The following is a 27918-nucleotide window of genomic DNA, read 5'->3' on the forward strand; positions in this document are numbered from 1 at the left end:
TGCACAATAGCACATCTACTTTTTTCCTGGTTTTGAGACAAGTAATGATATATCAAAAGCTAAGAAATGTCAGAATCATACATAATTTCAAAAGTTAGTGGTTCCTGGGTTTGGACAATAGAAGTGGTATTTGTGCTTTAAAGTAGTTTGCCAATATAGCTGATCTGCTTAGGTCAGATGTAATATCACAACTTTAATGATGCCACCTGAATGAAACTTTTTGACTGATGAGATCAGATAAATTCAGATTAAAAAGGAGGATGCAGATGCCTAGCACTGAGGAAAAAAAATCTTTGAAATAATTTATTTCGGGATTGTATTGAAAGGGAAGCAAAAATGTTTCTGCAAGAGATGCTCTGTCCTCGCTTAGCTAGGCATTTACATGCATGAATCAGCAGGACCAGGCTGTAAATTCTGCACAAGAGTCAGACCAGGTCACATTAGGTGATCCATAAAAATCTCATTATGGTTTTAAGTATCTCTGGAAACGTGGAAAATGTCATTCTTTGAGTTCAAGATGAGTATTTCCGTATATGACAGGGAAACTTTAAGAGTAGTCTAGCTAAAGGACCTTCTTTGGGAACTTAAAACAGTTGATGGTAAATAAATGAAAATGGTCCTCACTCTTCTATGCCCCCTTTCGTTCTCTTTTCTCTCAACTTCCCTTTTTCCTTCACAATAAAAAATCAGGACCTGCTGGGGCAAGCTAGGTATCTTTCCAGACCAGCTGATTCCCCCTGACTGCCTCTTCCCTGGCATCGCAAGTCTCTTTCTGGGTCTTTACCTTGTACTGTTTTCCTCCTTGGATTCTTCCATCAGTAGAAAGGAGGAAGGGTGTCTTTCCAGTGGTGTCCTGGTGTCCTGCTGCATCACGCTGGTGAGAAGAATTCTCTGTATGGTGCAGAATTAGATTTTCCGTCATTTATGGAAAAGAAAAATGTACCCCCAATTCACATTAGAGGCTTCTAAAGAAAAGATGTAATTGGGCTTTAAAGTTTCTATGAGTATATCTGTATATTCTCAAAGTAATGAATCAAAGATATTTTAGGGTTTGATTATTTTTTTTCTCATTAATTTCTCATGAATTTATTTATACTTGCATGTTGCCAAGTGGATACAAACAGTATATTTAAGAAGAAACCAAAATAATTTGTAAGTTGGTTTAATTTTGTGGCAGAATGATCCTGAAGGAATCATTCTGATTTTGAACCTGGTTTTGGCCAAAGTTTGCTGGTAGTGCTTCCCCATGCCAAGTTAGCATGTTTGTAATTAAATTTGAATCCCAGTTGAATTGTATTTTCATTATATGCCTATTATTGTTTTTAATAAAAAATATTTTCCTCTGCAGAATGAAGTAAACATGTCACACACATTTACAGTGAGACTTGCCAACGAACACATGAGATTATGGATATTGGTCTGAACATAAACTTTCTATTACATTCAATTTACTGCTAGTGCAATAAAACTGTCATCAGATTGAATGGGATTTTATACTGCATCAGTATAATACAATGAGATTAAATTGAAAGCATATAAATTTTCCACTGTTCTCTTACTCATGAGTTATGAAAATTAGAAAGTTATGTACAGCACCATCCTATCGCTTGCATATTCCAACAGATAAGTATTGATTTAGTCAGGGTAGTTTGGGGCACGTAATTAACTTTTGATTATAAGGTTGTTTTGCAGTGTGAAAATTAGTATGTTTTACTGTTGTAAGGACGTGAAATCTTTAAAGAAAATTTGTATAAAAAAGACATAGGGGAAAAGCCCAAATACTAGTTCCTCAGTTTCGTTTGGGATAAAAATTAGTAGACAAAACCGAGAAATGGGTCCATATTTCAGGAAATCAAAAGCCACCAGAGCTCACTTCTCACCTTGGAGATGAGAACACCCAGCTTCAGGTTACTGTCCCTTTGCTTTCCTTAAATGAATTGATAGGACATAAGAGTGTAAGAAGTGGCTTCCTTGGGCAACGCTGGAAGTGTTCTGGCAAAAAATGACTCTGGGGAGGGAAATCATATAATTTTTCATAGTTCTTTCACATAGTTTTCAACATTAGACATTTCCATTCTTTCATTTTAAAGTATCTTCTTACTTGAAATGATTTGATATTCCAATCAATCAAGTGTATTCCAATGTATCTGCACACACAATTTATACAATATGCTCTGTATATAGCATATAGAATACAGCATTTTAAAAGTCTATGCTGAATCAAAAGTGAATAATATATTCATATATATTGCACTTAATTTTGGTAAGAAGTACAAAAGTTTATTATCTACTATTTATATTCCACTGATGCTCAGAGATTATTGTGGTTGTACTATACAGATATGGTCCTTGCCCCTGTAAAACCTGGAGACATCTTTCACTTTTCATATATAGCAAGTCTGAAAATATGTCTAAGTGGATAGGTGACCTGAACAGACTTTATCTCAACTGAGCCTTCTGTTTTTCATTTCTTATGGTCTGTTCTCTTACGTGTAGGTTCATTAGATTTGCTATGTAACTGACATCTTCCATAATAGTGCTCACATATAATGAGATGCAATGCTGACAAGGACACTGTTGTTTTCTATAGTTTCACAGAAAGGCCTTTTCCTTCTTCTTTGGCACTGATCCATTAAAACCATTGCATTATGTTCAGCTGATAACTGGGATTGGAAATAATTTACAGCCATTAAGACATTGCTCATGTATCATTAGCTCCACATCTTGAATTAATTTGGTTGTTACAGATCCAGTAGTTCATAGGGGAATCCTCTCTGGAAATATAAAATGTCCTGAGGCAGTGCCCTTGTAAAAGCATCTGGCTCAACTGCTCTGTTCTGCAAGTTTAATGTTCAGTGCTTGATTACCAGTAAAGTTTAATTACAAATTATTTTACTAATAATTTAGGTTACATTGTCCTCTAGTGGCTCATATAGATAACTGCCCTGCTGACAGACTCCTTTTGCCTTGTGTTTAATAGCTTGAAGACTAGTTCACTTCCACAAAATGCCTAGAGATCTCATATGAAGGAAGACAGGGTAGTCCTCTAGCATGTCCTGTGGCTATTCTCTCCTAAACCTTGATAACATCAGGCTTTTGCCCTGTAACGTGGAAGCACCACTTTTTGTAGGAAGCAGTGAAAACAGTAGGGCACTTTGCAGCTGGACATTTGCCAGCATCATGCAGATGCTCGCAAATAGGAGGAGGTTCAGGGAGCATGGAGAATAATGCCAGGGTGTTTGCAGAGACAAAACGCATGTTTTACATTAGTTTGAAAAGGTGATACCTCCCTTTCAGAGAGGCCTTTCTCTCAATAAGCAGTATTGATGTCAGATCCAGCTCCAATCATGAGTTGACCCTTGGCAGATGCCTGTTCTGCATGATGGTGGTGAGCTCACCCCAGTAAGGCACTTGGACCGCTTGCTGCAGCCATGCTGAGCGCTAAGCGGGCAGAACTCTTCCATACAGCCTCATGCTCCCAGGGTCCTATCAGCGTTGGATGGATGTCAGCTGGTTGCTATTCATTCCCTGTGTGGTCATCCTCCAAACACAGTGAGAGTTGCAGAGCAGCTTAATTATATTTGACATAGCAGAGTCATGCATTTGGTGGTGTCCACGTACTGACACAGACTTGCACATGTACCCATGCTTAGCAGGTGTAAATAACCACCACAGATGAGAACGTGCTGACAGAAACAAAGCATATAAAGTCAGCCTGAGGTATGAAATGCCTTTACTTTGTGAAATCATCTGTAGTGCCATTCTTACAGTACACTCAGAGGTTTATTAGGCAGTGATAGATGCAGGAATATTTGCAGAGTTACTTTTATCTAGTGCTTTGTGACTCTTCTGCCACCAGGGATCTTTTCAGTTGCTGTCACTTAAGAAATGGAATAGTTTCTTTATTTCTTCTTAATTAGGTGCCAGGAGGAGGATGATGGTTTTTATTTTTCTTCAAAAAAGCTTCATTTTAAAATGTGCTTTTGTAACTCTTGCATCAACCTATTTTTTTTTCATACTTTGCAGTGTTATTTTACAAGGGCTTATTTAACCTAGGTGCTAAGCAAAGTTCTGTTTATCCTCAATTCAAAATGTTGGGTTTTATCCAGTATGTGCCAGAGGGTGAGTTGTACAGATTGATCTATGTAGAGCTCCCTGATTATAGTTCTGCTGTAATGATTTCTTAAACACTTGACTTTTTTCAGGTAGCTATCAGGCCAGTGGTCGCCCTTCCTCTAAACTGGAATCTTTTACAGAAGCTCATTACTGCTACCCAGGCGTGCTCTTTCTGACACCCCAGCAGCGAGGAGGCTCTGCCCCATCATTAAGGTTGCAGTAATGCTTCCCTCCACTAGCTGGTGTAGCAATGCTCAGGTTCCTCCTGCAGGCAAGAAGATAAGACTGATCATGCCTATTCCTACTAATCAGGCAAATGCAGATTCTCTTCAAAGCAGAGAGGGGACCATCTTGGTCACCGTTCTTGTCCAGCCGCGTGTTAACTCTATCCTCCCGTAGTGCATTTTAAATCAGAGTTATGCCAGCAGAGTCTTTCCAGTATAACCTGACCCTTGATGTCAAACTCAGAACTGGAACCTGGTGGAAGTAGTTTTTGGTGAAACTGATCTCTCATGACCTCTCTCAAAAGGCTGTCTGGGCACTGTATGTGCTAATGGGAAAAATTAAAGTGGGACCTTGTGTGTTCTCAGACTTATGGGTGTAATCCTACTCAGCACAGAAATGCATTTGTCAAGTATTTGATGAATGCTTTACAGCCAGCCATCTGCCTTGCAGGTCCCCCTCACCTACCTGTGTGCTCCTCTAATGCCTGGAGATACAAACAAGCGAGTGCACCTTGCTCAGTAACAGATGTCATTACAGAACAGATGCCGTTACTCATTGATTTTCTGTATGAATGTAGAAAGCACCCTTTCGTGGAAAACAGGTGGTAATCTTATTTAAATCCAACTACATCGTAGAGCAATAAAACTAATGAGATGATAAAGCCTTGCCAGGTTTTACGTTTCAGTATGCGTCTAATATCGAAATTGATTTAATCAAGTTTCCTTATCAGATTTTCTCATTTCTGCATTGCCAGCACACACCTGAAATTAGTGGTTGACCTCAGATTAAAAGGTGATGCTGTATTGATTTGCACTGTTAAATCGTTTCTGTTTGAGAATTAATTTTTTGTTTGGCCTTTTCTAAAGGCAGTGTTCATCATTAAAGTGGCTGTGCATGGATGGTAACGTGCTTGCATTTTCTCTCACTAGAATAACGAAATGGTAGAACTACAGAGGATACGAATGAAAGATGAAATTCGAGAGTACAAGTTTCGAGAGGCAAGACTCCTACAGGACTACACTGAACTTGAAGAGGAAAACATCACTTTACAGAAACTGGTGTCCACACTGAAACAGAATCAAGTAAGCATCAAAAGATTCAAGGCACTATGCTGAGAAATGACACCATTTTCTCCAATTTCCATAATGCGATCCCATAGATCACTTTGATAGAAGTTTCTTTGTATGTATATTTTCAGTTGGGTTTTTGCTTAACACTTATTCTGAAACAGTGGTGTTGGCCATTTTTGATGTATGGGAAGGCCCTTACTTCATTCTTAGGAAAATCCTGGTGGAATATTTTGTTGCACAACTTTGTAGCAACAGAGGAATTATTAAAATAGATAGAATTGCATCCTTTTGCTTCCTGCTTTTCCTGTCCTTCCTCCCTGCACGCTGAACTCGGTGCTCAGTGGCAGAGTTCAGCTCTCTGTTTCCTCTTGGTTTCCTGCTCGTCTTTTCCTTTTTTAAAATGGAAAAAAGAGGAAATAATCTTCTCCTTGTTCTCTCTTTTTTTCTTTTCTTTCCCTTGCGCCTCAGGTTTTCCTGTACCAGTGTTGCTCTCTTCTCAGCCATGCTAATCCACAAGTTTAGCAAGCTTCAAAAATAGGTGAAGGGATGTCAAATATTCCTAGTTTGTCTTTTGTTTTCCTCATTACAGCAATTCGCAGCTGATGGCAAACCAACACACTGTAATCCTCGCTGCAGTGCATAGTGCATCCAGAGGAAGCACCATAAACAACAGCCCCAGCTATCAGCAGTCATGGGGTCTGTTCTCTCCCCCTTACAGAAGTCCAGTTTATTTTGCTGCTGGAGATATATATGTACCACAGAGGAAGCAATCAAGAACACAGTTATCCTTTAAATTGAACCAAGAGATTTGTTCTCATGTCAGAAGAGTTAACTTGCCATGATCAATATATAAGTATCCAAGCTGGATGATGTAACACTTTCTGCCTTTTAGATACTGCCCGGACCAGCATAACATGGTATTTCATAACACCATTCCCTTAACTGCAAGCAGATGGTAACAGCACTGCATTGTAGCCCCTGGTTTATGTGCTAACCTACTGCCTAGTTCAGAGCTTTTATCAAATAACCAGGACTGTCACAGTTTCTAGTGGCAGCCTGGTAACAAAGCTGCCTTATTCCTGCAGGAATATTCAAACTTCAGCCTTCTTTTACTGCTATTTCACTGCTGTAGCACAAATGCAATTGAAATATTTAAAACAACAGAGCTGTGCCCCAGAGAATAAGCAGGCAGTAGAATCCAGTACATCATTTCCTTATTTATGAAGGTACCTAGAGTTTCACACTCCTGAAACTGAATTTAGAGCAGATCATCTTTGTGTCAGAGTTATTTACCAAGCTAGCAAATTCCTCCTTTGAGGCATGGATTTTTATCTTGCCAAGCTCATAGGAGGCATTTTCACACTATCAGGAAGTTAAAGACCCCTTTATGGACTATCCTAGTTCCCCCCAAAAGAAAATCTGATTGTAAGTGTTTACATTTCATCATAGTATTTTGTTCTTAATGAAATCAAATGCCAGGAGACAAAAAGCACTGCCATATTTTGAATGGCTTTAAAAATCAGTCCTTTTGCATCGCATATTCATGCACCTGTGAGTCCTAAAATAACTTTGATCTAAAGATAAAATTTCGAGAGCATTTTATACTTTAGTACTTTAATTTACGAATCCATGTGTTACAAATCTTAGTGTTAAAGTGTCATTATCTGGGTTGAGGGGTTTTTTGTAGCTTTTGTAAACGAGAATCTGAGATGGTAACCATATAGATAATATAGATCTTGGTTTTTCATATGGATTTAAAATTGAAAAGGGGTTGGTTTTGTTTGGTCTTCTTTTTGTTTGTTTGTTTGTTTGTTTGTTTTCTTTTCTTCTAACGTCCTTAAGTTATGAACATAGCTACATGATTGGCTTTTATAATTTTTCAGATAGACCTGTTTCTCCAGTCAGAAAAGATATCAAGTTTCTAAGTGCAGATTTTAAAATCTCATGGATTTTCTTTTTCTACTCAAGAACTCTCAGTACCTTTCCAAAGGTTTATGAGTACAAGACTTTTGACAGGTTGATAAATATTTTACTCCAGTAGGAATGGTGGACATTTCTGTTTTCACCAGAACCTTATTATAGTTTGTTTGAATATCTATATACGTCAAAAAATATGTCAAAAAATCTATATATGTGACATATATATCTATATATGTGACATATATATGGCAAAAAGTATCTATATATGTCAAAAAATATTCTAGACTAAAATTGCAGATAGTAATGCATAGTGATGCATTTGAATTATAAAAGCCTCAACTGCAAAAAGGTTTTGTTTTTTTTTTTTTTGGAAGCATGAGAATTTAGTATTTCTTTTTCACCAAGCTATTAAATTATTTCCCCTGATACTGGGATTTTTTTTTTTTTTTTTTCATTTAGAAATGAAAAATAGACAAGTAACATGATTAAATTAAAAAATCAAAGTGTGATCATTTTTACCAGGAGATTTGATCAAGCATGGACATGGACCTTTACAAACAAACAAAAAAAACCAACTGGTTTCAAGCTAGACTTCGTTTTCCTAGGCTTTGCTTCTTGTTAGGTGTGATAGAGAGGACTGCATAAATGCAGGAGCTGCCTTTGAAGAGAGTAGTTGTTCTCCTTGGCTCACAATGCCCATAAATATCTTGATAAAATACTGCACCTCACTGTAGGGCCTGGAGCCTGCCCTCTGAGGAGAAAGAGCAAGGAGTCCCTCCAAGCCTGGTGAGACTGCACCAAGTCACTGGGACACACTTCAGACTGTGCTGTCAGAGCAACAGGTTGCCAAGTGCTCCAGAATGGCATCCCTACATGCAGTTCAAAACACTGTGCGGCTGAATGAGCTTTTTACTACATTTTTTTGGTAGTTTAAAAATCTCTAACAATTTGGGACATCTTAAAGTTTAAAGTGATTGTGTGAATAGTTTGCTGTTTAATTTTAAAAATAAGTGCTTCTTGAATAATAGAGATTCTTATCTGAAACAGAGAAGAGAGCTGGGGCTTTTCTACCATTTCTGTTCCTTCCATCCACATTTTTGAAAACTACTCAGCCACCAAGATACTCGAGAGTGTCTGTGCCTGAGTAACTTTACAACTGGTAAGAATTTAGATATAAAGTCATCTTCAGAATGCTTGCAATTAATAGGTCAGACTATACTAACCTGAGATCTATACAGACCATGATATACCAACATTGCTTATGGCAATTAATAATAAATCTATGATTACCAGGACATCTGCAACTAAACAACCTTCTTTCCATTAAATACATTGTTTATCCTCCTAAGTTACTCAGTAAAAGGTGTTATATTTCTTGATTCTCACATGCTGAAAATTGAGCAGTGGAGTATTTAACACAGTGAGCTCCACTTATATTTTCTGTGCAGCCAGTTCTTTGCAGCTGTGGGCAATGTCTGGTATTTCAAACTGTAGCTTCTCTAACACCTATTTCAGTCAGGTTGATAAATGGCAGGTTTTCATGACTCAAGTTTTAGTATTATGAATGTTCTTTGTCTTGTCTAATTCAGGTTGAATATGAAGGCTTAAAGCATGAGATTAAACGATTTGAGGAGGAAACAGTGTTGCTCAATAGTCAGCTAGAAGATGCCATCAGACTGAAGGAGATTGCTGAGCATCAGCTGGAGGAAGCTCTGGAAACTTTAAAAAATGAAAGAGAGCAAAAGAACAATCTGAGAAAGGAACTATCCCAGTATATCAACCTCAATGATAGTATGTATAATAACCATATTAATATATCAGTAGATGGATTGAAGTTTGCAGAGGATGGGGGTGAGCCCAACAATGATGACAAAATGAACGGACATATCCACGGGCCTCTCGTGAAACTCAATGGTGACTACCGAACCCCCACGAGTAGGAAAGGAGAATCTCTGCACCCCGTCTCTGACCTCTTCAGTGAACTCAATATATCAGAAATACAGAAACTGAAGCAACAACTCATGCAGGTAAGAGCTGAATTCAATGTCGTGAAGTGTTTAGAAACACATGCTGTGAACCTTAGTACCAATGGTTTCCCCCAGTGATGTTCTTGACCACACATGTCCTGTACTCGGACTTCTGCTTTGGTGTTTCTTCATATCCAGATTTTGCCAGTAATATCCCCAGGAAACAGGGTGTGTGTCTGCAAAAAGTCAGTGTGAACTGAGCAGATGTTTGGTGCAAAGAGGAGAAAGGAACCTAGTTGCTGTGGTTGCAGATGGTTAACTTCTTTGTTTCCTGTTTTGATGATGGGAAATGTTCCTGAAATTGCAAGTAGAGTAAAGTACTCTTCAGTATGACCAAAGCTATCTGGAAAAAACCCACCAAGATATGAACAGACTTGATTATGCTCCCTTGCAAGTCAGGAGTTTTTGCCATTAAATTCAGTTTGAACAAGATTTGGCATACCATCAAGAGAGAATAAAAGAAGAGGAGTTCTCCTCTTAATAACCATGTACTTGGAGAGCATGCGGTGTGTGAGATAACACAGAATGCCCTTGTCCACGCTGACAGTCCCAGCGGATGCATAGGCTGCAGGGGGTGCCTTGGGGACCATACAGCGAGCCTTTTTCTCTATTCATCCAAGCCCAGACCAGGCATAACCAGAATAGGAGCCTGGGATGCAAGCCAGATAAAATCTCAAGCTGCCAGCCCCAACGCTGATGTCATCTTAGAAGGGGTACAGTGCCACACAGAGAAAGGGTCCCACTGCCCAAGCTGTTGAGCATCTTCTCTGCCACAAGAGCTTGAGAGATTTTGGCACCATCAAGTAAACATCCAGCATGTTCTAGCTGCAGGCTTCCAAAAAGTATCTCTTCCAAAGACAGTAAATGTAAATCCTTTACTGCTTCAAATGTAAAAGGTAATTTGGAAGTAAAGTAGAGCAAACCCAATTTTCAGTGCTTGCTAGAGAACAATAAATCCCTGTGTGGTCTGTCCTATATTTGCTGAAGAGGCAATTGTTTATTTACTTCATTGCTAACCTCACCATGGGAAGTTTAGATCTGAACAGTGACATTGCAAACACTGATGACATCTAGTGCTTTGCATGAATAACTTTGATGCAAGACATATATAATTTAAGTGGGAAAGCTTGAAATTTATAATTTTATTTATGTGAAAAATTCTGTCAAAATTTTCCGCTATTAAAATGTAAATAGTATGTGTTTTGTGTACATAGGGATATATGAAAAAATGCATATATATGTGTATGCTTTTGTGTATAACATATGCACATATGTATTATGTGCAGCTTTTTATTTCACTCAGAAATAGAATGTTAAAAATTAAAAAAAAAGCACAGCTTCAGAAGAAATGCTTTGACATGTTCACCTTTTAATATACAGTGTAAGCATTTCCAACCATAATTTACAATGAAGTTTACGCAATATAAATTTTGGAGTGAAAGCTGCTTAGAAGTGAAAAGAAGAAGATTGTTTGGAGTATGTTTTGTCTAGATTTTATGAAATTAAATATTGAGCTTGATGAATCAGAAGCTTCTACTTGAAAGATATTGCAACTGTTTTCATCATCTCTGACTTAAAACCTTACTTATTTTACACCTCTGAAACAAAGAGGCAGAGACTTCTGACAGTCACAAGCCATGAACTTAGGACCCTAGAAGGACTCTAAAAAATAAGTATAACCATTTTTTGGTCACAACATTTTTTGGTGCGGGGCCCCAGCACCCTCACACCAATTATCACACCGATTGTTTGGTGGTTTAAAGGTTAAAAGGTTTATGGTTTAAAAAGAAAGACTAGACCTAGCTGGAAACTTGATTTCTTTAGATACTGAAAAGGCTTACTGCAAAATGCTTATGTGTACTTTTTATAAAGTGATCAACTTCTCTATCGAGTTGTATCAGCTCACCTTAGTCACACAAATCAAATGTGAAAAATTCCTTCAAAAATTTTCCTCAGAATAGATGTGAGGTTTAATCAGGTCCAAGCTGACAAAAGGTAATTCTTCAGCAAAAATGGGATTTTTTTTCTCCCCTACAGTGTCTTTGCCATGTTGTGTTCATTCAGGCATATCTCAATATTTGCTATGTGTTCCTCTTGTTTTCTCTGAAGAGGCTGGACTATGACAGAGTTGCTGTGGGAACAGACCCTTTCTTGGGAGCTATTTTGATGTTTATAGGACAGCAGGGTCCTTTTTTTTTTTTTTTTTTTAAGAGAAGAAAACATCAGATCTGCCATTTTGCACCTGTGTGGCAAATTTTTTCACTCCTCAATCTCAAAAAGAAGCCTTCACTGAAACAGTCAGTATGAGAAATATAATTCCTTCTGCAGCTTTAGGATGCTGCTGATCCATGATCTCTGCTGGTCCCTAGGAAAGGTTTAATTATAACTGTTCCCTTTCCATCTTTTAAATCCACTAGGTAAAAAATGTCTTGCTAAAATTCTTGTATTCCAAGATTTTCTTGGAAAAGCTCAAGGCTTTCTGTTCTTCCTTCATGTTTGTTGTCCAGTGGAAAGACTTCTCTATCTCATCTTTAAAGCTCAGGACTCCTCTCTTCTTTCCATGGTGATACTTGCCCTATTCCTGAGGCCAACATCGTATTTGGAGATTAAGTGCTCTTAAAAAGAAGGGAAAAAAAATCATGCAGCCCAGTTTCTGACACTTCTGACAAATATGATACATGAAGGATAAATCTAGCAAATCAAATCATTGCTAAAGTTTAGCAATGTTAAAATTGGTTCCCAAAGTTGCAAACTGTAGAGCAAATTGGGAAGGAAATATCTTCAAACTGAAATCTTTGAAGGGAAGTATGCATCGCAAAATAGCTACAGCTACTTTTGAGTTGCTTTTAATTTTAAGATGATAAAGATCCTAACCGCAGCTATTCATTTCAACGTCAAAAATACCCCACCAACTGGACTGAAACGTAACTGCAATTCCCAGAAGTTTTCTGTGGGTGGAAATGAGTAAAGTATTGTCTAGAATGACAAATATAATTAACATACTTGGAAACAGTAGATTCATTAGTATGCAGAAGGTGTGCTTAGGACTGCGTTGGAGCTTTGGTTTTGTTTCGTTTTGTTTTGTTTTCCCCTTTGGAAGTAGGAACGTATAATTATAGCTTTAAGCAGAAGCAGATAACTTTCTTTAAGCAGAAGCAGATTAGCTTAATCCATAACTACTGGACCAGAACGAGTAAAATTTAGTAGATCTATGTATTTTATTTTTCTACTGTCCAAGGTAATATATGGGTTTTAAAAGTTGCATGTTTGCTCTGGAAAGAATCCTTTCTATTTGAAAGAAGTATTTATTACCAGAACATATTTATGTTCAGTAGAGAAATTGTCATAAAGATCCCAATTAACTCTCGTATAGTTTTCCTTCATGATAGAGTATGACAGCTGAGATCAGTAATCCAGCAGGATCAATTCTGTCTGATTCATTTAAGTGGACACAGAAACAGTGAGTTGTTTTCTCAAAGGAAAGAGTTTCTGGCTGTAAGTTCTACATTTATTTTTACACCAGTGCAGTCTACTGCAGTTAAGGTGAGACAGGCCTTTAAATTAATCAAAAGTCAGATCTTTTTTCAGGCACAGGTGTAGCTCACCAGCCTGAGGGAATAAACACCTTCATTAGCTGATGGGGTTAATGTAATTAACAGCTAAGCCTGCTATTCCAGGTGGTAACAACTAGAGTTCAGGTGGAAGTTTCTGGTGAGAGCAGACCTGGTGCAGAGTGCTCAATGGAAAAATAGAGGAAAGCTAGTGAAGAGGCTCTTCAGGACAGGTCTGACCAAGAGGTCTGTGGAAAGTGGTCACCTTTTAAGAAAATGCTTTTGTCAGAGAGGAAGGTTGCCCTATTTCGGATTTTCTTAGCAAGAATGGGCTGACATGGGGCATGAGCAGCAATGAGGGTGGTAGGCAGAGTGAGGCAGCAACAGGGGAACAATGTCAAATGGAGAAAGGTATCAATAAACCTGTGGTACTTGGCTGTCCTCTTCAGCGCAGACTATGTAGTGCCTAAAATGGAGCACCCTATATCTGAGGAGACAGACTTTTCTTGGATCATAAAATAATGATTAGGTTTGGCCCTGTTTTTTTTAAATTCTTAAGCCATCAGTCCTCTGTATGCAAGAAAACTAGGCTGATTTTTTTAGATGTTTTTAACATGGCTTCTATTTTTATTCTTATAGTTTCTGCCTGCAGTTGATTGCAGGTTCTAATAGAGGCAGTGTTTTGAAAGCCTGTCTGTAAAACCAGAGGATTATCACATGCTTTAGTGCCTTAATACTTCTGAGCAGCAGCCTCTGCTAAAAAGCCTCGTTACAAGAAAATAGGAGTCTGGAGCACTGCTTGGAACGTTTTGTGAGATTGGAGTAATACCCTCTCTGTCTCTAAAAGGCTTTTCTTTTCCTTCAGTTAGATTCATGGTGGCTGATTTGACTGTTTTCCAAATATTACCTGAGGGGATACTAATACGGAAGGAAAGTTTATTGTTTGGTTTTTGGTGGAGTTTTTTAAGTGTTTTGTCAGAACTGAAAGCTTTGAATTCTCAGAATTAGTAATTCAGCCACATAAAGGGGTTGTGGAGCATGTCATTTTTGCTGCATGTGTAAACACAGGGCTGAGATGCTACAACCGTGGGAGAGAAAGAGCAGTAAACCTGGTAGGCTCAGGCTCCTATTGCAAAAGTAAGAAGGATCCCATCTCCATGTGCCTTCCTCTGCCTCCCAATTCACAACTCAGAACTGGACAAAAGCACAGAAGAAAGGTTGGAGCATTACACTTAAAACTTGAAATGGGAGTCTTTCAGGGGTGTCGAGTAGCAAATACCTGAGCAGATCAAACTTTGTCTTGTTCCCTTGCTTTAAGATGCTGCACATTTAAATTTCTGGATGAGTCCTCCGTGACCTTTTCTTCTGTTCAACATCCACATTTCTCTGTGGATATTCAAAAAGCAATTTACTAGGTCAGAACCAGTGGTTTGTTATCTGTACCAGAAATCCTGCTTTTTCTGCCACATCCTTAGAGGATGGATTTTGCTTACAGCAAAGTGCTAAACATGGGGAGTCCTGGAAGTTGCATGTGCTCAGTCTCCTGCTCTGTGTTACATTCTCACACATTTAGATTATTTAATCTAACCTGTGGAAATCTACACAGCTACTTGTTTACTGTATTTACATTCAGTAATCAAGCCTTAATGCAAGTTTGCAACAGTCCAAAGATAAATATTGTGAAGGATTGGTAGAGCTGTTCATGGGAAATATAAATTCAAATTCCATTGAGAAATGTGTATATAGCAGTAGTTGACAGTGATGGAGTTCATATGTTCAGGAACATATGTCTTAATAAATCCTGTATCATCACTCTAGCTTGAATTGGAGCAGAGGCTGGGACTTCATAACCCTGTGACAGTTACACACCTCTCTCTCTGCCTCAGTTTTATGGTTTAGGTGTATATGGCTGAAATCTCTTGGATGTCCTCAAGTTGCATAAGCAGAGTGGGGGAGTGGAGAGATGAATGTGACTGCAGTTTGGTGTTTTGCACAGATAGGACAAGATCCTGGGTTTCTTACTTTGACTCTGTTGCAGGTGGAGAGAGAGAAGGCTATTCTCCTGGCCAACCTGCAGGAGTCTCAGACGCAGCTGGAGCACACCAAGGGAGCCCTGACCGAGCAACATGAGCGAGTCCACAGGCTCACAGAGCACGTCAACGCCATGAGGGGGCTGCAGAGCAACAAGGAGCTGAAAGCTGAGCTTGACTCTGAGAAGGGCCGAGAACCCGGCGAGGAAGCACATGACTATGAAGTGGACATCAACGGCTTGGAGATCCTAGAATGTAAATACAAAGTAGCTGTTACTGAGGTGATAGACCTGAAAGCAGAAATCAAAGCCTTAAAGGAGAAATATAATAAGCATGTGGAAAACTACACTGAAGAGAAGGCTAAGTATGAAAGCAGAATCCAGACGTATGACGAGCAGGTGACAAGCCTGGAGAAGTCAACCAAGGAAAGCCAGGAAAAAATGGTCCACATGGAAAAGGAGTTGCAAAGGATGACAAGCATAGCAAATGAAAACCATAATACCCTCAACACCGCCCAGGATGAGCTGGTGACATTTAGTGAGGAGCTGGCTCAGCTCTACCATCACGTCTGCCTGTGCAACAATGAGACACCAAACAGGGTCATGTTGGACTATTACAGGCAAAGCAGAGTCACCCGCAGTGGGAGCCTGAAAGGACCAGATGACCCTCGAGGTCTCCTTTCCCCACGGCTTGCCAGAAGGGGGGTGGCATCACCTGTAGAAGCCAGGACCCCAACTGAGCAGGTGACAAAAGAGGCCACAGAGCCTGGCAAGGAACAGAGCCCGACAAAAACACCTACCATTTCTCCTGTCATCACAGCCCCTCCTTCCTCCCCTGTCTCCGACACCAGTGACATCCGCAAAGAGCCGATGAACATCTACAACCTCAATGCCATAATAAGGGACCAAATCAAGCACTTGCAGAAGGCTGTCGATCGGTCACTGCAGCTGTCACGCCAGCGTGCTGCAGCTCGGGAGCTGGCGCCCATGATCGATAAAGACAAGGAGGCCTTAATGGAAGAGATACTGAAACTGAAATCACTCCTGAGTACGAAGCGGGAGCAGATTGCAACCCTGAGAGCAGTGCTGAAAGCCAACAAGCAGGTAAGGTGCTAATAAAGCAGTCAGTCAGGAGAGTCTTTTATTTATACAGGTCACTTAGAAGTTTTCCCAGGAGTATTTCAGAGAAGAGATTTTCCTCACAGCTTATTTAGCCTCTCACTCAATCATGGTGAGGGCAGACCTTCCTTCCTTCTCTATCTCCTTTTTAAGCTTATAAGCTCTGCTTTTCTCTGCACCCACTATTTCCAAGGGCACAAGCAGAAGAGTCTTTCCTGTGGTGTGAGAGAAAAGCAAGGGGTAGGAAGGTATCTGCTACCACCCAGCCTGTTTCGAAGGCATGTTGCTACTACTACTGCAAAGCTATAAGATTGCCAGCATTGGAAAACAAACGGGAGTGTGGATGGAGAGGCTCTCATGGGTGTCCTGACCCCTCGCCAGGACAGGTACTGATGGAGCAATGGGGAGGGCAAGTGTAGGGGAGACCGCCTAGGCCAGCACCAGTGTGGTTTAGTGGAGCTGATGGTGTGTACAACCCATTGTTTTCTTCTTGGCTCTTGGTAGTATTCCACAGGCTGGAAAGCATGAATGGCCCCCAGAAAATTTGAGGGGATTAAAAATGTATGTCATAAGACCTAAAGCGTGCTTCAGGAAGGTGTAAGAATGTGACCACTGGCTTTAGACCATACAGAATCTGGGCATTTGTTTGGTAAGACAGCAGGTCAGATGCTGTTTTCGTTACAGGTGGTTGCAGTTTTTTTAAAATTATTTTTCTCTTTAGATATAAATAATTTCTCCTGCCATTGGTATGTTTTTAATCCCTTAAGAAATAAAATCAGTTTTGGGTTTTTTTCAAGACAAAGGAAAACATCACTACACAACAAAGCTGACTGAAACAATAGCAGCAATTTTTTATTTTGAGAAGGATTCATTATAAGGTTATTTTTAAGAGAATAAAACATTTCAAATTATTATTTGAAAATTTTCACATTAAAAAAAATTATCATCAAACCACTTTATTTTCTATCTTTCACCAACGCAAATTAGCTGAGAATTACCACAAATTATATCAAATGCCAAAAGAGGACCATGTAATGGTATGTTTTTCAAGAGTACTGTCAATTATTTTTTTTTGCATACTGTATACTCCCAAGACCTTTGTATCCATTAGATTTCAGGTCTGCAAACGCTTAAATTTAAGCATGCAAATAGTTTTATTTGTTTTGGTGGATTTCCTTATGCCCAGAATTAAATCTGAATGCTAGAGGCTGCAGCAGCAGTTATTCCAGATTGCCTGGGACTTTTCTCATCTAAAACCAGTGCAGTGATCTCCACATGGGGGCATGAATCTTGGTTAACAGCTTGGGATACTATTAGCTGATGACAGTGATGGGATTTCAGTGTTAAAATTCCCAATAGTCAAGTAGTCTGAAGCTACAGTTTCATGTTTAATTGATTGTTGGATCTCTAACTGCATTTCTAGAGTGCTGGGGATTTTTAAATTGCAGCAATATTTCAATATATATTGAGTCTTTTATGGCATTTCCCCCTCCAATACAACACGTTAAATATTAATTCAAGTAATTAAATACCATCTCCAGCTAAGCAATAATAGCTCTGAGCAATTATATGTGGATTTTCCATGTAATTAAAATGTAATTAAGATGTAATTGAAGTATATGGGTTTAGATTCCAGATTAAAGATTTTTTCCATTAGCATAGAGCTGTCATTTATTTTCTGATACACCAGAAAATCTATCTCAGTCTTGTTCTTTTATTGCTGTCAGAAATAAAGCATCATCCTAAAGTGTGCTCACTGAAATGGAAAAGATAGATTTGCTGAATAAGGAGGTTCTATTAACTAATATTTTGTTTATTGGATAAGCAGCATAGATATTGGTAGTGTATAACTGGGTATAGAATCTTGCAATACTGCTCATGCAAACCAAGTAACAACATCCTCAAACTTTCAAGTTAAAGACATAATAGCATAAAAGGAACAGAGACATTTAAAGTTACAGGGTGAGGTGGGTGATTTTTATAATGCACTAGCAGTACTGCCAGCCTCAAGTGATGGATGTATCCCAGGACCCAAAGCACATCTCATTTTCAAAAAACAGGAGTCAAGATGCACCCCTTTGATTTCTTCTCCTCCAGAATAATGTTTATGCAGCTATAGGCTGGGGGTGTTTTTCCCTGTGGGTTTCAGTTTAGATGAGGCTACAGAGGACATCTGGTTCAGTTTTTCACGTTTGTTCAAGAGCCACAATAGCTAGAAGTTTGATTTTTTTTTTTTTTTTTTTTTTTTATAGAATCATAGAATCGTAAGGGTTGGAAAGGACCTTAAGATCATCTAGTTCCAACCCCCCTGCCGTGGGCAGGGACACCTTGCCCTAAACCACGTGGTCCAAGGCTCTGTCCAGCCTGGCCTTGAACACCGCCAGGGATGGAGCATCCACAACCTCCCTGGGCAACCCATTCCAGTGCTTCACCACCCTCACTGTAAAGAACTTCTTCCTTATATCTAGTCTAAACTTCCCCTGTTTAAGTTTGAACCCATTACCCCTTGTCCTACCACTACAGTCCTGTTGCTGCGTTGCTTCAGCCAAGACTTGCAGAACTAAGCCAACCCCTGGCTTAGGGCTAGAAGATCACAGACACCAATATGGAGGATGACCAAATAGCGTTTTAGTAAACAACAGCAGGTGCTTTATACCTTTTGGCCACACGGAAGTACCTGTTCTGACCCAATCAGAAGGGCAGGTTAACAATTTTTACCTTTTATGGTATTGTCCAGCCTAGCCCCACAATTCCCCTCTCCATGCTATGGGGCTTGTGAGAGTACCTAGGGAGGGGCTCTCTCTTTCCGTACATCGCGATATCTTCCAGCCGCCATACCTTAACTACCTACACAGTCCCTAAGGAAGAGTCCCTCCCCAGCATCCTTATAGACCCCCTTCAGATACTGGAAGGCTGCTATGAGGTCTCCACGCAGCCTTCTCTTCTCCAGGCTGAACAGCCCCAACTCTCTCAGCCTGTCTTCATACGGGAGGTGCTCCAGCCCTCTTATCGTCCTCGTGGCCCTCCTCTGGACTCGCTCCAACAGCTCCATGTCCTTTTTGTGTTGAGGACACCAGAACTGTACACAGTACTCCAAGTGAGGTCTCACGAGAGCAGAGTAGAGGGGCAGGATCACCTCCTTTGACCTGCTGGTCATGCTTCTTTTGATGCAGCCCAGGATACGGTTGGCTTTCTGGGCTGCAAGCGCACACTGCCGACTCATGTTAAGCTTCTCGTCAACCAACACCCCCAAGTCCTTCTCTGCAGGGCTGCTCTGAATCTCTTCTCTGCCCAGCCTGTAGCAGTGCCTGGGATTGCCCCGACCCAGGTGTAGGACCTTACACTTGGCTTGGTTAAACTTCATAAGGTTGGCATCGGCCCACCTCACGAGCGTGTCAAGGTCCCTCTGGATGGCATCCCTTCCCTCCAGCGTATCAACCGAACCACACAGCTTGGTGTCATCGGCAAACTTGCTGAGGGTGCACTCAATCCCACTGTCCATGTCGCCGACAAAGATGTTAAACAGGACCGGTCCCAACACCGATCCCTGAGGGACACCACTTGTTACAGGTTTCCAACTGGACATCGAGCCATTTACCACAACTCTTTGTGTGCAGCCATCGAGCCAGTATTTTATCCACCGAGTGGTCCATCTATCAAATTGATGTCTCTCCATCATTATTATTAAAAAACACCACAACTTTTCCAAGCCTTAATGAAGCTGACATTAGTACGAAACTATGTATTTTCATGCCTTACATAGCACGGTAAGACACTGCTGGTGCCCACAGTAACAGGGGAGAGCTGTGGAAGGCCCCTTCAAGAGGGAGGCCTGCAGCTGGTGGGGCTGGATGCCCTGGCCTGTCCTCAGCTTCCAGAGAGGCCATGTCAAATCTCATAGTGCTTTTTGGCAATACTATTTCATAACACCTGTTAGAACTCCAGAGATGCTTTAAGTGATGATTTTTTCGTTGGAGTAATATGGGAAAGCAAGATAAGCACAAACAAATGCACTGTAAAAGTGGCAAGACCTGGCCTTCCTAGAGCATCTTGCCATTCAGATTTGGTGGGAAGACCAGCAGCAGGCCCCCAGGTCTGGTGTTTTGTGCTGTACTTAAGTAGTGAAATCATAACCTTAACCAGGGAAGCTATCTGGTGACCACCAGTAATATTTTCAAATAAGCATTTTAGTGTTAGGCTGGGCTGCAAATTGACTACACAAAACTCTAACACAAAAAAGAGAGCAAGATATACTCTAAGACGCTGCAAACCTAAGCCCAGGAAAATGGATTATGAAATCAATTGCTCAAGATATCAAAGCACATAGATCTTGCTAGCTTGTTTGCTTACCTTGTCTTGATTTATGTATCCATTTATTTATAGCCATAATTACTGTGTCAGCACAAGTTTTGTAGAGCAAATCCAAGTAGTGTTAGCGTTAACAAGTAGCATAAATTGTAAAGTAATATCAAATTAATTATATTAGGACCAGATTAATAATGGTTGTGATTTTAATTTCTAATAACATACAGAAAGCAAAGCTGCCTATGAGGGTAATTTAATATCCTGAAGGTCTGACTGAAAAATGATCGTTCTCATAGTTCAATAGTTTGTTGGGAAGGAGTTGAGTCAGCAAGATCTTCACATCTGGATTGACAGTAACTATGTTGTCTCCAGCTCCCATAACTGAGATACCCATAAAAGTCCTTCAGAAAAAATAATTTCATAAACCCAGACATGCAGTATCTCATCTATAAATAAATGCCCTGCTATTATATAGACAGAACACAGTAGAATTTCTGCTGGGAAAGTGAGGCTGGGTGGAAAGGTCCAATATCATATATGATTTCTGCACTAAAATAACAGGCTAGTGTTGTGCTTTCTTGTGTGAAAAAAGAAAGCACTTGCCACTTGTAGGACTTCATATTCTTTCAGCAACAGTTTTTTTTCTTGGTCTACTTCTCACACATCTAATGTAAATTAAATGGGACACACAGTCATCTTAGAACCTTATGAAGTTTCACCAAGCCAAGTGTAAGGTCCTACACCTGGGTCGGGGCAATCCCAGGCACTGCTACAGGCTGGGCGGAGAAGAGATTCAGAGCAGCCCTGCAGAGAAGGACTTGGGGGTGTTGGTTGACGAGAAGCTTAACAGGAGCCGGCAGCGTGCGCTCGCAGCCCAGAAAGCCAACCGTATCCTGGGCTGCATCAAAAGAAGCGTGACCAGCAGGTCAAAGGAGGTGATCCTGCCCCTCTTCTCTGCCCTTGTGAGACCTCACTTGGAGTACTGTGTACAGTTCTAGTGTCCTCAACATAAAAAGGACATGGAGCTGTTGGAGCGAGTCCAGAGGAGGGCTACGAGGACGATAAGAGGGCTGGAGCACCTCCCGCATGAAGACAGGCTGAGAGAGTTGGGGCTGTTCAGCCTGGAGAAGAGAAGGCTGCGTGGAGACCTCATAGCAGCCTTCCAGTATCTGAAGGGGGTCTATAAGGATGCTGGGGAAGGACTCTTCCTTAGGGACTGTAGTGGTAGGACAAGGGGTAATGGGTTCAAACTTAAACAGGGGAAGTTTAGATTAGATATAAGGAAGAAGTTCTTTACAGTGAGGGTGGTGAAGCACTGGAATGGGTTGCCCAGGGAGGTTGTGGATGCTCCACCCCTGGCGGTGTTCAAGGCCAGGTTGGACAGAGCCTTGGACCACGTGGTTTAGGGCAAGGTGTCCCTGCCCATGGCAGGGGGGTTGGAACTAGATGATCTTAAGGTCCTTTCCAACCCTTACTATTCTATGATTCTAATGTAAATATATAGAGAAAATGAGATTTGTCCATGAATTTCAGGATTAAGGTTGCAACCTTTAGACAGCTGGATTAATCAAACATCACTTCTGTAAGGATCAGAAGGGGAATGAAAAGGATGCCATTAATTCTGGCAATGCCTGGGGTCCTGGGGCTCGAATGTGTGCTCACCCTTCAGCCTGTGCAGCTCCATGGCTGAGTTTTGAGGAAGGAGGGGGCTGCATACCCCAGCTCTCTTTCTCTTGTTAGTGTTTCAACCCTGCAGGAGTCCAGATGTTGGAGCTCTCTGCTCTCTTCTAGCCTTGCTGTCAGCTCCAGGTGACTACTTCTGCACAGAAAATGCTATGTGCTCTGTGAGCCATTAATCCTTTGTCTCCAGGTGGCTTGCTGGATGGCTGGTGGTTCGGTTGCCCAGCTCCTCAGAATGACTGGTCTGACAGGAGTGTCATTAGCCCCTCTCCTGTCTTACTGCATTATTTACTTTACTGAATATTCACACATTTTTCTGTGTCTTCATCCTTTTTCTTGTGCCCCCCATTTCCATGTGTGTTGATCGTAGGTTGCATTTTTATGTGGAGAAAGGTTCTCTAATGTCTCTGGCACAGTTTTGCAGTTAACCTCAGTTTAAAAACAAATGCTGCAGAGATGTTAAAAACAAAGCCAGGTCCTGAGCATCTGCTTCCTTCTGGCACTCACTACTTATAGATACAGACTGTTATTTGCCCCATCCTTCCTTTCAGAGCATTTTCTAAAAGCACCATTCGCCCCAGGTCTTTAAAATCTAGATTATCCACAGAACTGGTTTCAGACACAACCACACATATATGGCCCTCAATGGTTACAGTTTTGGAGATTGGCTCAGAGCGAGAACAAATAGAAATAATTTAGATTAGAGCTGGTGCTGGAGGAAAAGTAACGTGAATCTATGGCTTTATTTCATTTTGTCCCCGTTACTATTGGCACAGTCTAAAAGTACAGCTGAGGTGGCCAGACACATAGGTACCTCTCAAAGCTGGAGTCCAGGTTCCCCTTCTCCCATTGGCCCTGCTCCCCATTACACATTCCGGATTCAGGGTGCTTCAGGCAATTTTTCTGCATCTTCAGGCTCCCCAAACCGGCTCACAGTAAGCATAGAAGAAAACCACCTGGTGTGCAAAGAGTAGGGATGGGAATAGGCTGGGTAATTATGCATTTGGTGGCAGCTAGCCAATATAGATTGATTTAGCTGCATTGTGAAACGGCAGCCTCTGAGCTGAGGAGTCCCAACAGCAATCAGCTTTGGTCAGCATCCAGGTCCTAAACTGATCAGCTATAGGTAAGCTGAGCACCTGCACTGTCTGATGCTCACTGGCTCGTACAAGGACCTCTCGAGCATGCTTTGCCACACACTAAAGTGATGCACTGCAGCTCTGCTGGCCCTGGTTGCAGGTTTCCAACAGAAGCTTCCGGCTGCTTCTCCCTTTATCTTGCCTATTAAAAATATGTTTTTTTAGTTTTGCTTCTCTAGTAGAGCACTTGTGCCCATTAATTCTACATTTGGGAGACTTTCAGAAGGGAGACCCTCGACATCCTGCAAAGGGGTGTATTCAAAAGCTTGTCTGGTGTGTGGAGAGCCACCAGGAACTTCCAATACATTTTGCAATTTATGCTTAGATTTCTATATGGAAAACTCAGGAAGGAAAAAAGGTATGAAGATTTGACACAGTCCTTCTTCTGTTACCTCTATTCAATAAGTAAATTATATTTCTAAGTTATTTTTCATCCTGTAGTATTATGTGTCCATTTAATTTATCCTGACATCTAGACTAAAAACCAGGGATCACAACAATCTGTCTGATCATTTGTGCAGTTTCAGTGATGTATAAATTATTGGGTTTACATGGGATGTGTAATCTCACTATCCCACTGCTGAAACATTTTAATGATTTTTTTTTTTTTTATGTCTAGCATTAAGTGGCATGTATCTTTAACTCAATTTCATTCCTGAACAAAAGAAAAGCTTTACATGAATTCTGTATTCACAGATGAGGTAAGATAGGTAAAGGGACAGGGGGCTGTACTTCCCTTATGAACCAAAGACATCTGAATTCCTGCCTTGGAGGCAAAGCAGAACTCAATTTGAGCTATAGAGAGCATCTCTGCTCTCATAAATTACTTCAACCTCATTACTGACCTGAAAATTCTTAAATAAATCCGACTTAATCATATCTGTTAAATAGAAATTTGTATTCTGTTGCACCATTTCCTAGATTTCCCTTCAAAAAAAGCAGTTTTATTAAATAAAGTTAATCCTTCTCTTCCATATTAATTTAAGAGTGTGCAATTTTGCTCATGGATGAAAACAGATAGAAAGCTGACAATTTCTGCTTGATCCTGCCAAGGCATAAGATGGTGTCTACCATCCTACCAAAAGCATTATACCAAAGCATATGTCAGCAAGGTTGAGAAAAGCTGCATTTATTTGAATATATCCCCAAGTAATTGATTTTTTTGAACATGCATTGCTGATGATTTAGAATTTATCGTGGAAGAAACCATCTATTAAAAATGATAGGTAGTTTCCAGTGACTTTTAAAAATCTCTTGTCTCAATGTTAATAAGTGTGAAAGTAGAGAAAATATTATTGGTGAGTGTACAATTTAAAAAAAATAAATTATTAAAATATTTGAATGCTGCCTTTTCTAACTGTGCTAATTTCCCCAGACACGAATGAGTAGAGGTGTATCTTAGTAGGAGATGCTAATATATTAAGAGACATTGTTAGTGGGAAATGTATTGAGTTTCAGAAAACTGAGTTTAAAATAGGTTTCCAGCTGTTTGATCATTACCATCTTTTGTCATATCCCCTTGCTGATTGCTTTAAACTAATGTTCTTCTACACTTCTCTCTGCTGGTGATGGCTCAAGAACCTACAAGATCAACAGGGGAAATTGATTGCCTGTATGAAATGCTGAAGCTTATTATGCACTAAATGAAGTAAAAAACCCAATCATAACTCTCTCTGAGTAAATGTAAAAGGAACGTTTTTTTCTTCATCTCATTGAATAGCAATAATTTTAAATGTCTCATAGCAACAGTAGGTATAAAACCTTTGTAAAACTATGTATTTTGAAAAACTTCAGAATTATGCTAAATTTCATAGGTAAAGCAGAAGGTTCAAGTCCTGAAAAAATAGGACAAATGTAACTTAAAAGCAGTAGGGCAGTAAACTGAAGAAATTTGAAGGATGAAATTGAAAAAAGAAAGGAGAAAGCAGAAAAAATAATGGAAAACATTTCTTTCCTGTTAAGTAAAAATTGTATTTTACACTTTTTTAATTATTTTTTTGTAATGGTTAAAACTGCCAAAATAATGCTGGTTTGCACAACGGTAGGCATTGCCTGTGCTCAGACATAAAAGCAAGATGTCAGGTCCTGGCAGCCACCTTGCCCGAGGAAAGCCTCAGCTGGCAGGATGTATGAGGTGAAACACATTAGTTCGCACCTTAGCTACAGAGGCCGAGTCTCATGTGCCATGCAGCCTGTTTGCAGCATGGTCAGGGGATACACCTGGTGGTTTATTGCATCTCAAATGACACTGTAGCAGCTCCTTAAGCTGTAGTAACTTACTTGCCTGAGCCCTTAACATACACCTGCACAGTTTTGCAGAGACATTTAAGGTGTTGAGTTGTTGCCAGTGCATAGAAATTGGCTTTGTCCTTCCAACTGCTTTCTCCTTTCCTAATGTCATGGAGTACAACTTAAAAGAAGACGTTAAAAGGTGCAGTGCAGTGAAGCTCAGATCTAACTTCTTTTGCTGTGTGAATGAAGGCAATCAAAAGTAAAATCAAGCATGGCATCTTAGCTGTAGGTATCTTACCTTAGAGAACTATCTGTCTCATAAGCGTATATCCTTGTTTATGTTTTCAGACAGCTGAAGTGGCACTAGCCAATTTGAAGAATAAATATGAAAATGAAAAAGCGATGGTAACTGAAACCATGACCAAACTACGGAATGAATTAAAGGCTTTGAAGGAAGATGCAGCAACCTTCTCATCTTTGAGAGCAATGTTTGCAACCAGGTAAGGGAAATGGTGTCACTGCCTGTTTTGGCACTGTAAAAGTAAATATTTGTGTGCTAAGTGAGAATAGACTTAGCCGTGTATGTTGGATGCTTAGGAGGAGAGACAGAAATTGTTTTCTGCAGCGTCAGAGGTGTGCCGGATGAAGGTGAATGAGTCTTAGAGTGCACACTGTGCAAAACCTGCAAGCTTTCAAGTGCTACTGAGATGCGTGTTTTGTAAAATAAAGCTGGAGAATAGCAATGTCAGTACAACCTTGAATGAAGTGTTATTAATGCCAATATATGTCTGCGGTATATTTGCATTTATAGGGCTTTTTAAAGTGGAAATCAAATAGTAGATTTATGTGGCTGATTTTCACATTCAGAATTATGCAATGACTCTTTCATGTAAAGCTACTGTATGGTTAATGATGATCTTCAGAATCCCATGTTTTCATTATCATGAGATTTATTACTTACCACTAGTAAAATCTATTTCATCACCTAGCCTATGCTGTAATCCAGCACTAATAATTGTGAGGCCACTGCAATTTCCCACTCCAGCATGAATTCTTATTTTTTCCTGCTGTGATATTCAACTTATTATCTTCTCCTTCACAGGATAAAAGTTTCACTTACCATCTGTAACATAGTTCCTTCTGGCAGGACAGTCATTAATCATGTTTCATCTTTCCTTCACCCACAACTTCTTAAGAGGAGCTTTTGGTTTTAGCTGCTTTTTAAAAGGTTGCCTAAAACTAATATTTTTTAAAGATCCAACGGTTTCCTCAAAAAATTCTTAATTCTCAAATATGCAAGGAAATTAGTATCCTCAGGTTATCAAGGCTTCCCACCCCATCCAACTTGTGGTCAAACACAGTGCAGATTTCTTGCTTGTGCTTTAGCCCGTAAGCGATAAGACATCTTTGTGCCTCTTGCCAACTTTTCTCCAGTATATGGTATATAGGTGCCATCTCAGCTCTTCCAGCCTTGTGAGGTCCTCTGTTGCTTAGTGACAGTAGCTGCAGCAGCTGGGAGAGGTGGAAAGGAAAGAGAAGGGACATTTATATGCCATGACATTGGTACTGTGCACAAATTCATCATAAGTTCATTGTCAGGATAGTACGAGTAGTGCCATAATTGAAATGAAGAACTAACTCAGCATGTGGTGTGAACCAGGGTAGTTCCATTGATTTCACTGGCATCTAAAGATTTTCTTCTAGAATGGAAAGGTGTGTGTGTGTGTGTATTCGAAATGCATGTGTTGATCTTTATTTGCAAGCTCATTACTCTAGGAGATATGTGAATGTACTAACTCTGTAAGACTTCCTGGAAGGCTCCTAACTCCAGAGGAGAGGAGTGGCATCATGAGCATAAAGCAAACAAGGGTCTTGCATGGAGCATAAACCATCATCCTACAAGTTAAAAGAAGACTGAAAAAATTTAGAAGTTGTTACTTAAAAGGATGGTAGGTTTCTCTTCCATGTAAAGGGAATTCAGTGACTTGCTGAGTTACAAATTTCTACTCTGTAAATGTCTAATGTTAGTAGAGATAAAGCCCATCCAAAGTATGTACTGTTGTTGGTAAACTCCGTGCAGTAGCGATTAAACACTCAGTGCATGGCCTATGACATGTATCCCTGCCCTTGAGGTCACCAAGTTTTGCTCAGTGTTTTCTGAGCACAGGTATAAAAAGTCATTCACTGAAAGGTCTTGAACATAAGTGTGCTCCTATAGATTTTTTCTGTTGTAAAATATTCCTTTCCCTCCATTAGCCTGGAATATTATGGCCTTTATAATTAAATCAATTTTCCTAAATGTTCAAATAATTGACTTATACTGAACAGTCCATTTGGAATAGCATTTGTTTAAATGACAGAGAGCTAATATACTCTAGATGTCTGCTGAAGAAGAGAAATATGTCTGAAAAAGACTGCAAGATTCTCCATGCAGTAACTTTAGATGCAATAGCAACCTTCAGCATAAAAAAGCAATTCTTAGTCTTCTGTTGAATAAAACAGTGG

At 40.1% G+C, this 27918-nt stretch overlaps 1 protein-coding gene across 8 annotated transcripts in view; it reads left to right on the forward strand.

The window, feature by feature from the left end:
- BICD1 (BICD cargo adaptor 1) overlaps positions 1-27918 on the forward strand; it is a 173936-nt gene that overhangs the window by 116701 nt on the left and 29317 nt on the right. For all 8 annotated transcript variants that reach the window (XM_030481151.1, XM_030481142.1, XM_030481143.1 and 5 more), the window contains exons 3-6: positions 5271-5423; positions 8921-9358; positions 14948-16042; positions 25762-25913. In XM_030481151.1, the coding sequence (XP_030337011.1) occupies positions 5271-5423; positions 8921-9358; positions 14948-16042; positions 25762-25913 (1838 nt within the window). The remainder of the gene's footprint in view (positions 1-5270; positions 5424-8920; positions 9359-14947; positions 16043-25761; positions 25914-27918) is intronic.

The sequence above is a fragment of the Strigops habroptila genome, chromosome 3, assembly GCF_004027225.2.
Source record: "Strigops habroptila isolate Jane chromosome 3, bStrHab1.2.pri, whole genome shotgun sequence".
NCBI lineage: Eukaryota > Metazoa > Chordata > Aves > Psittaciformes > Psittacidae > Strigops > Strigops habroptila.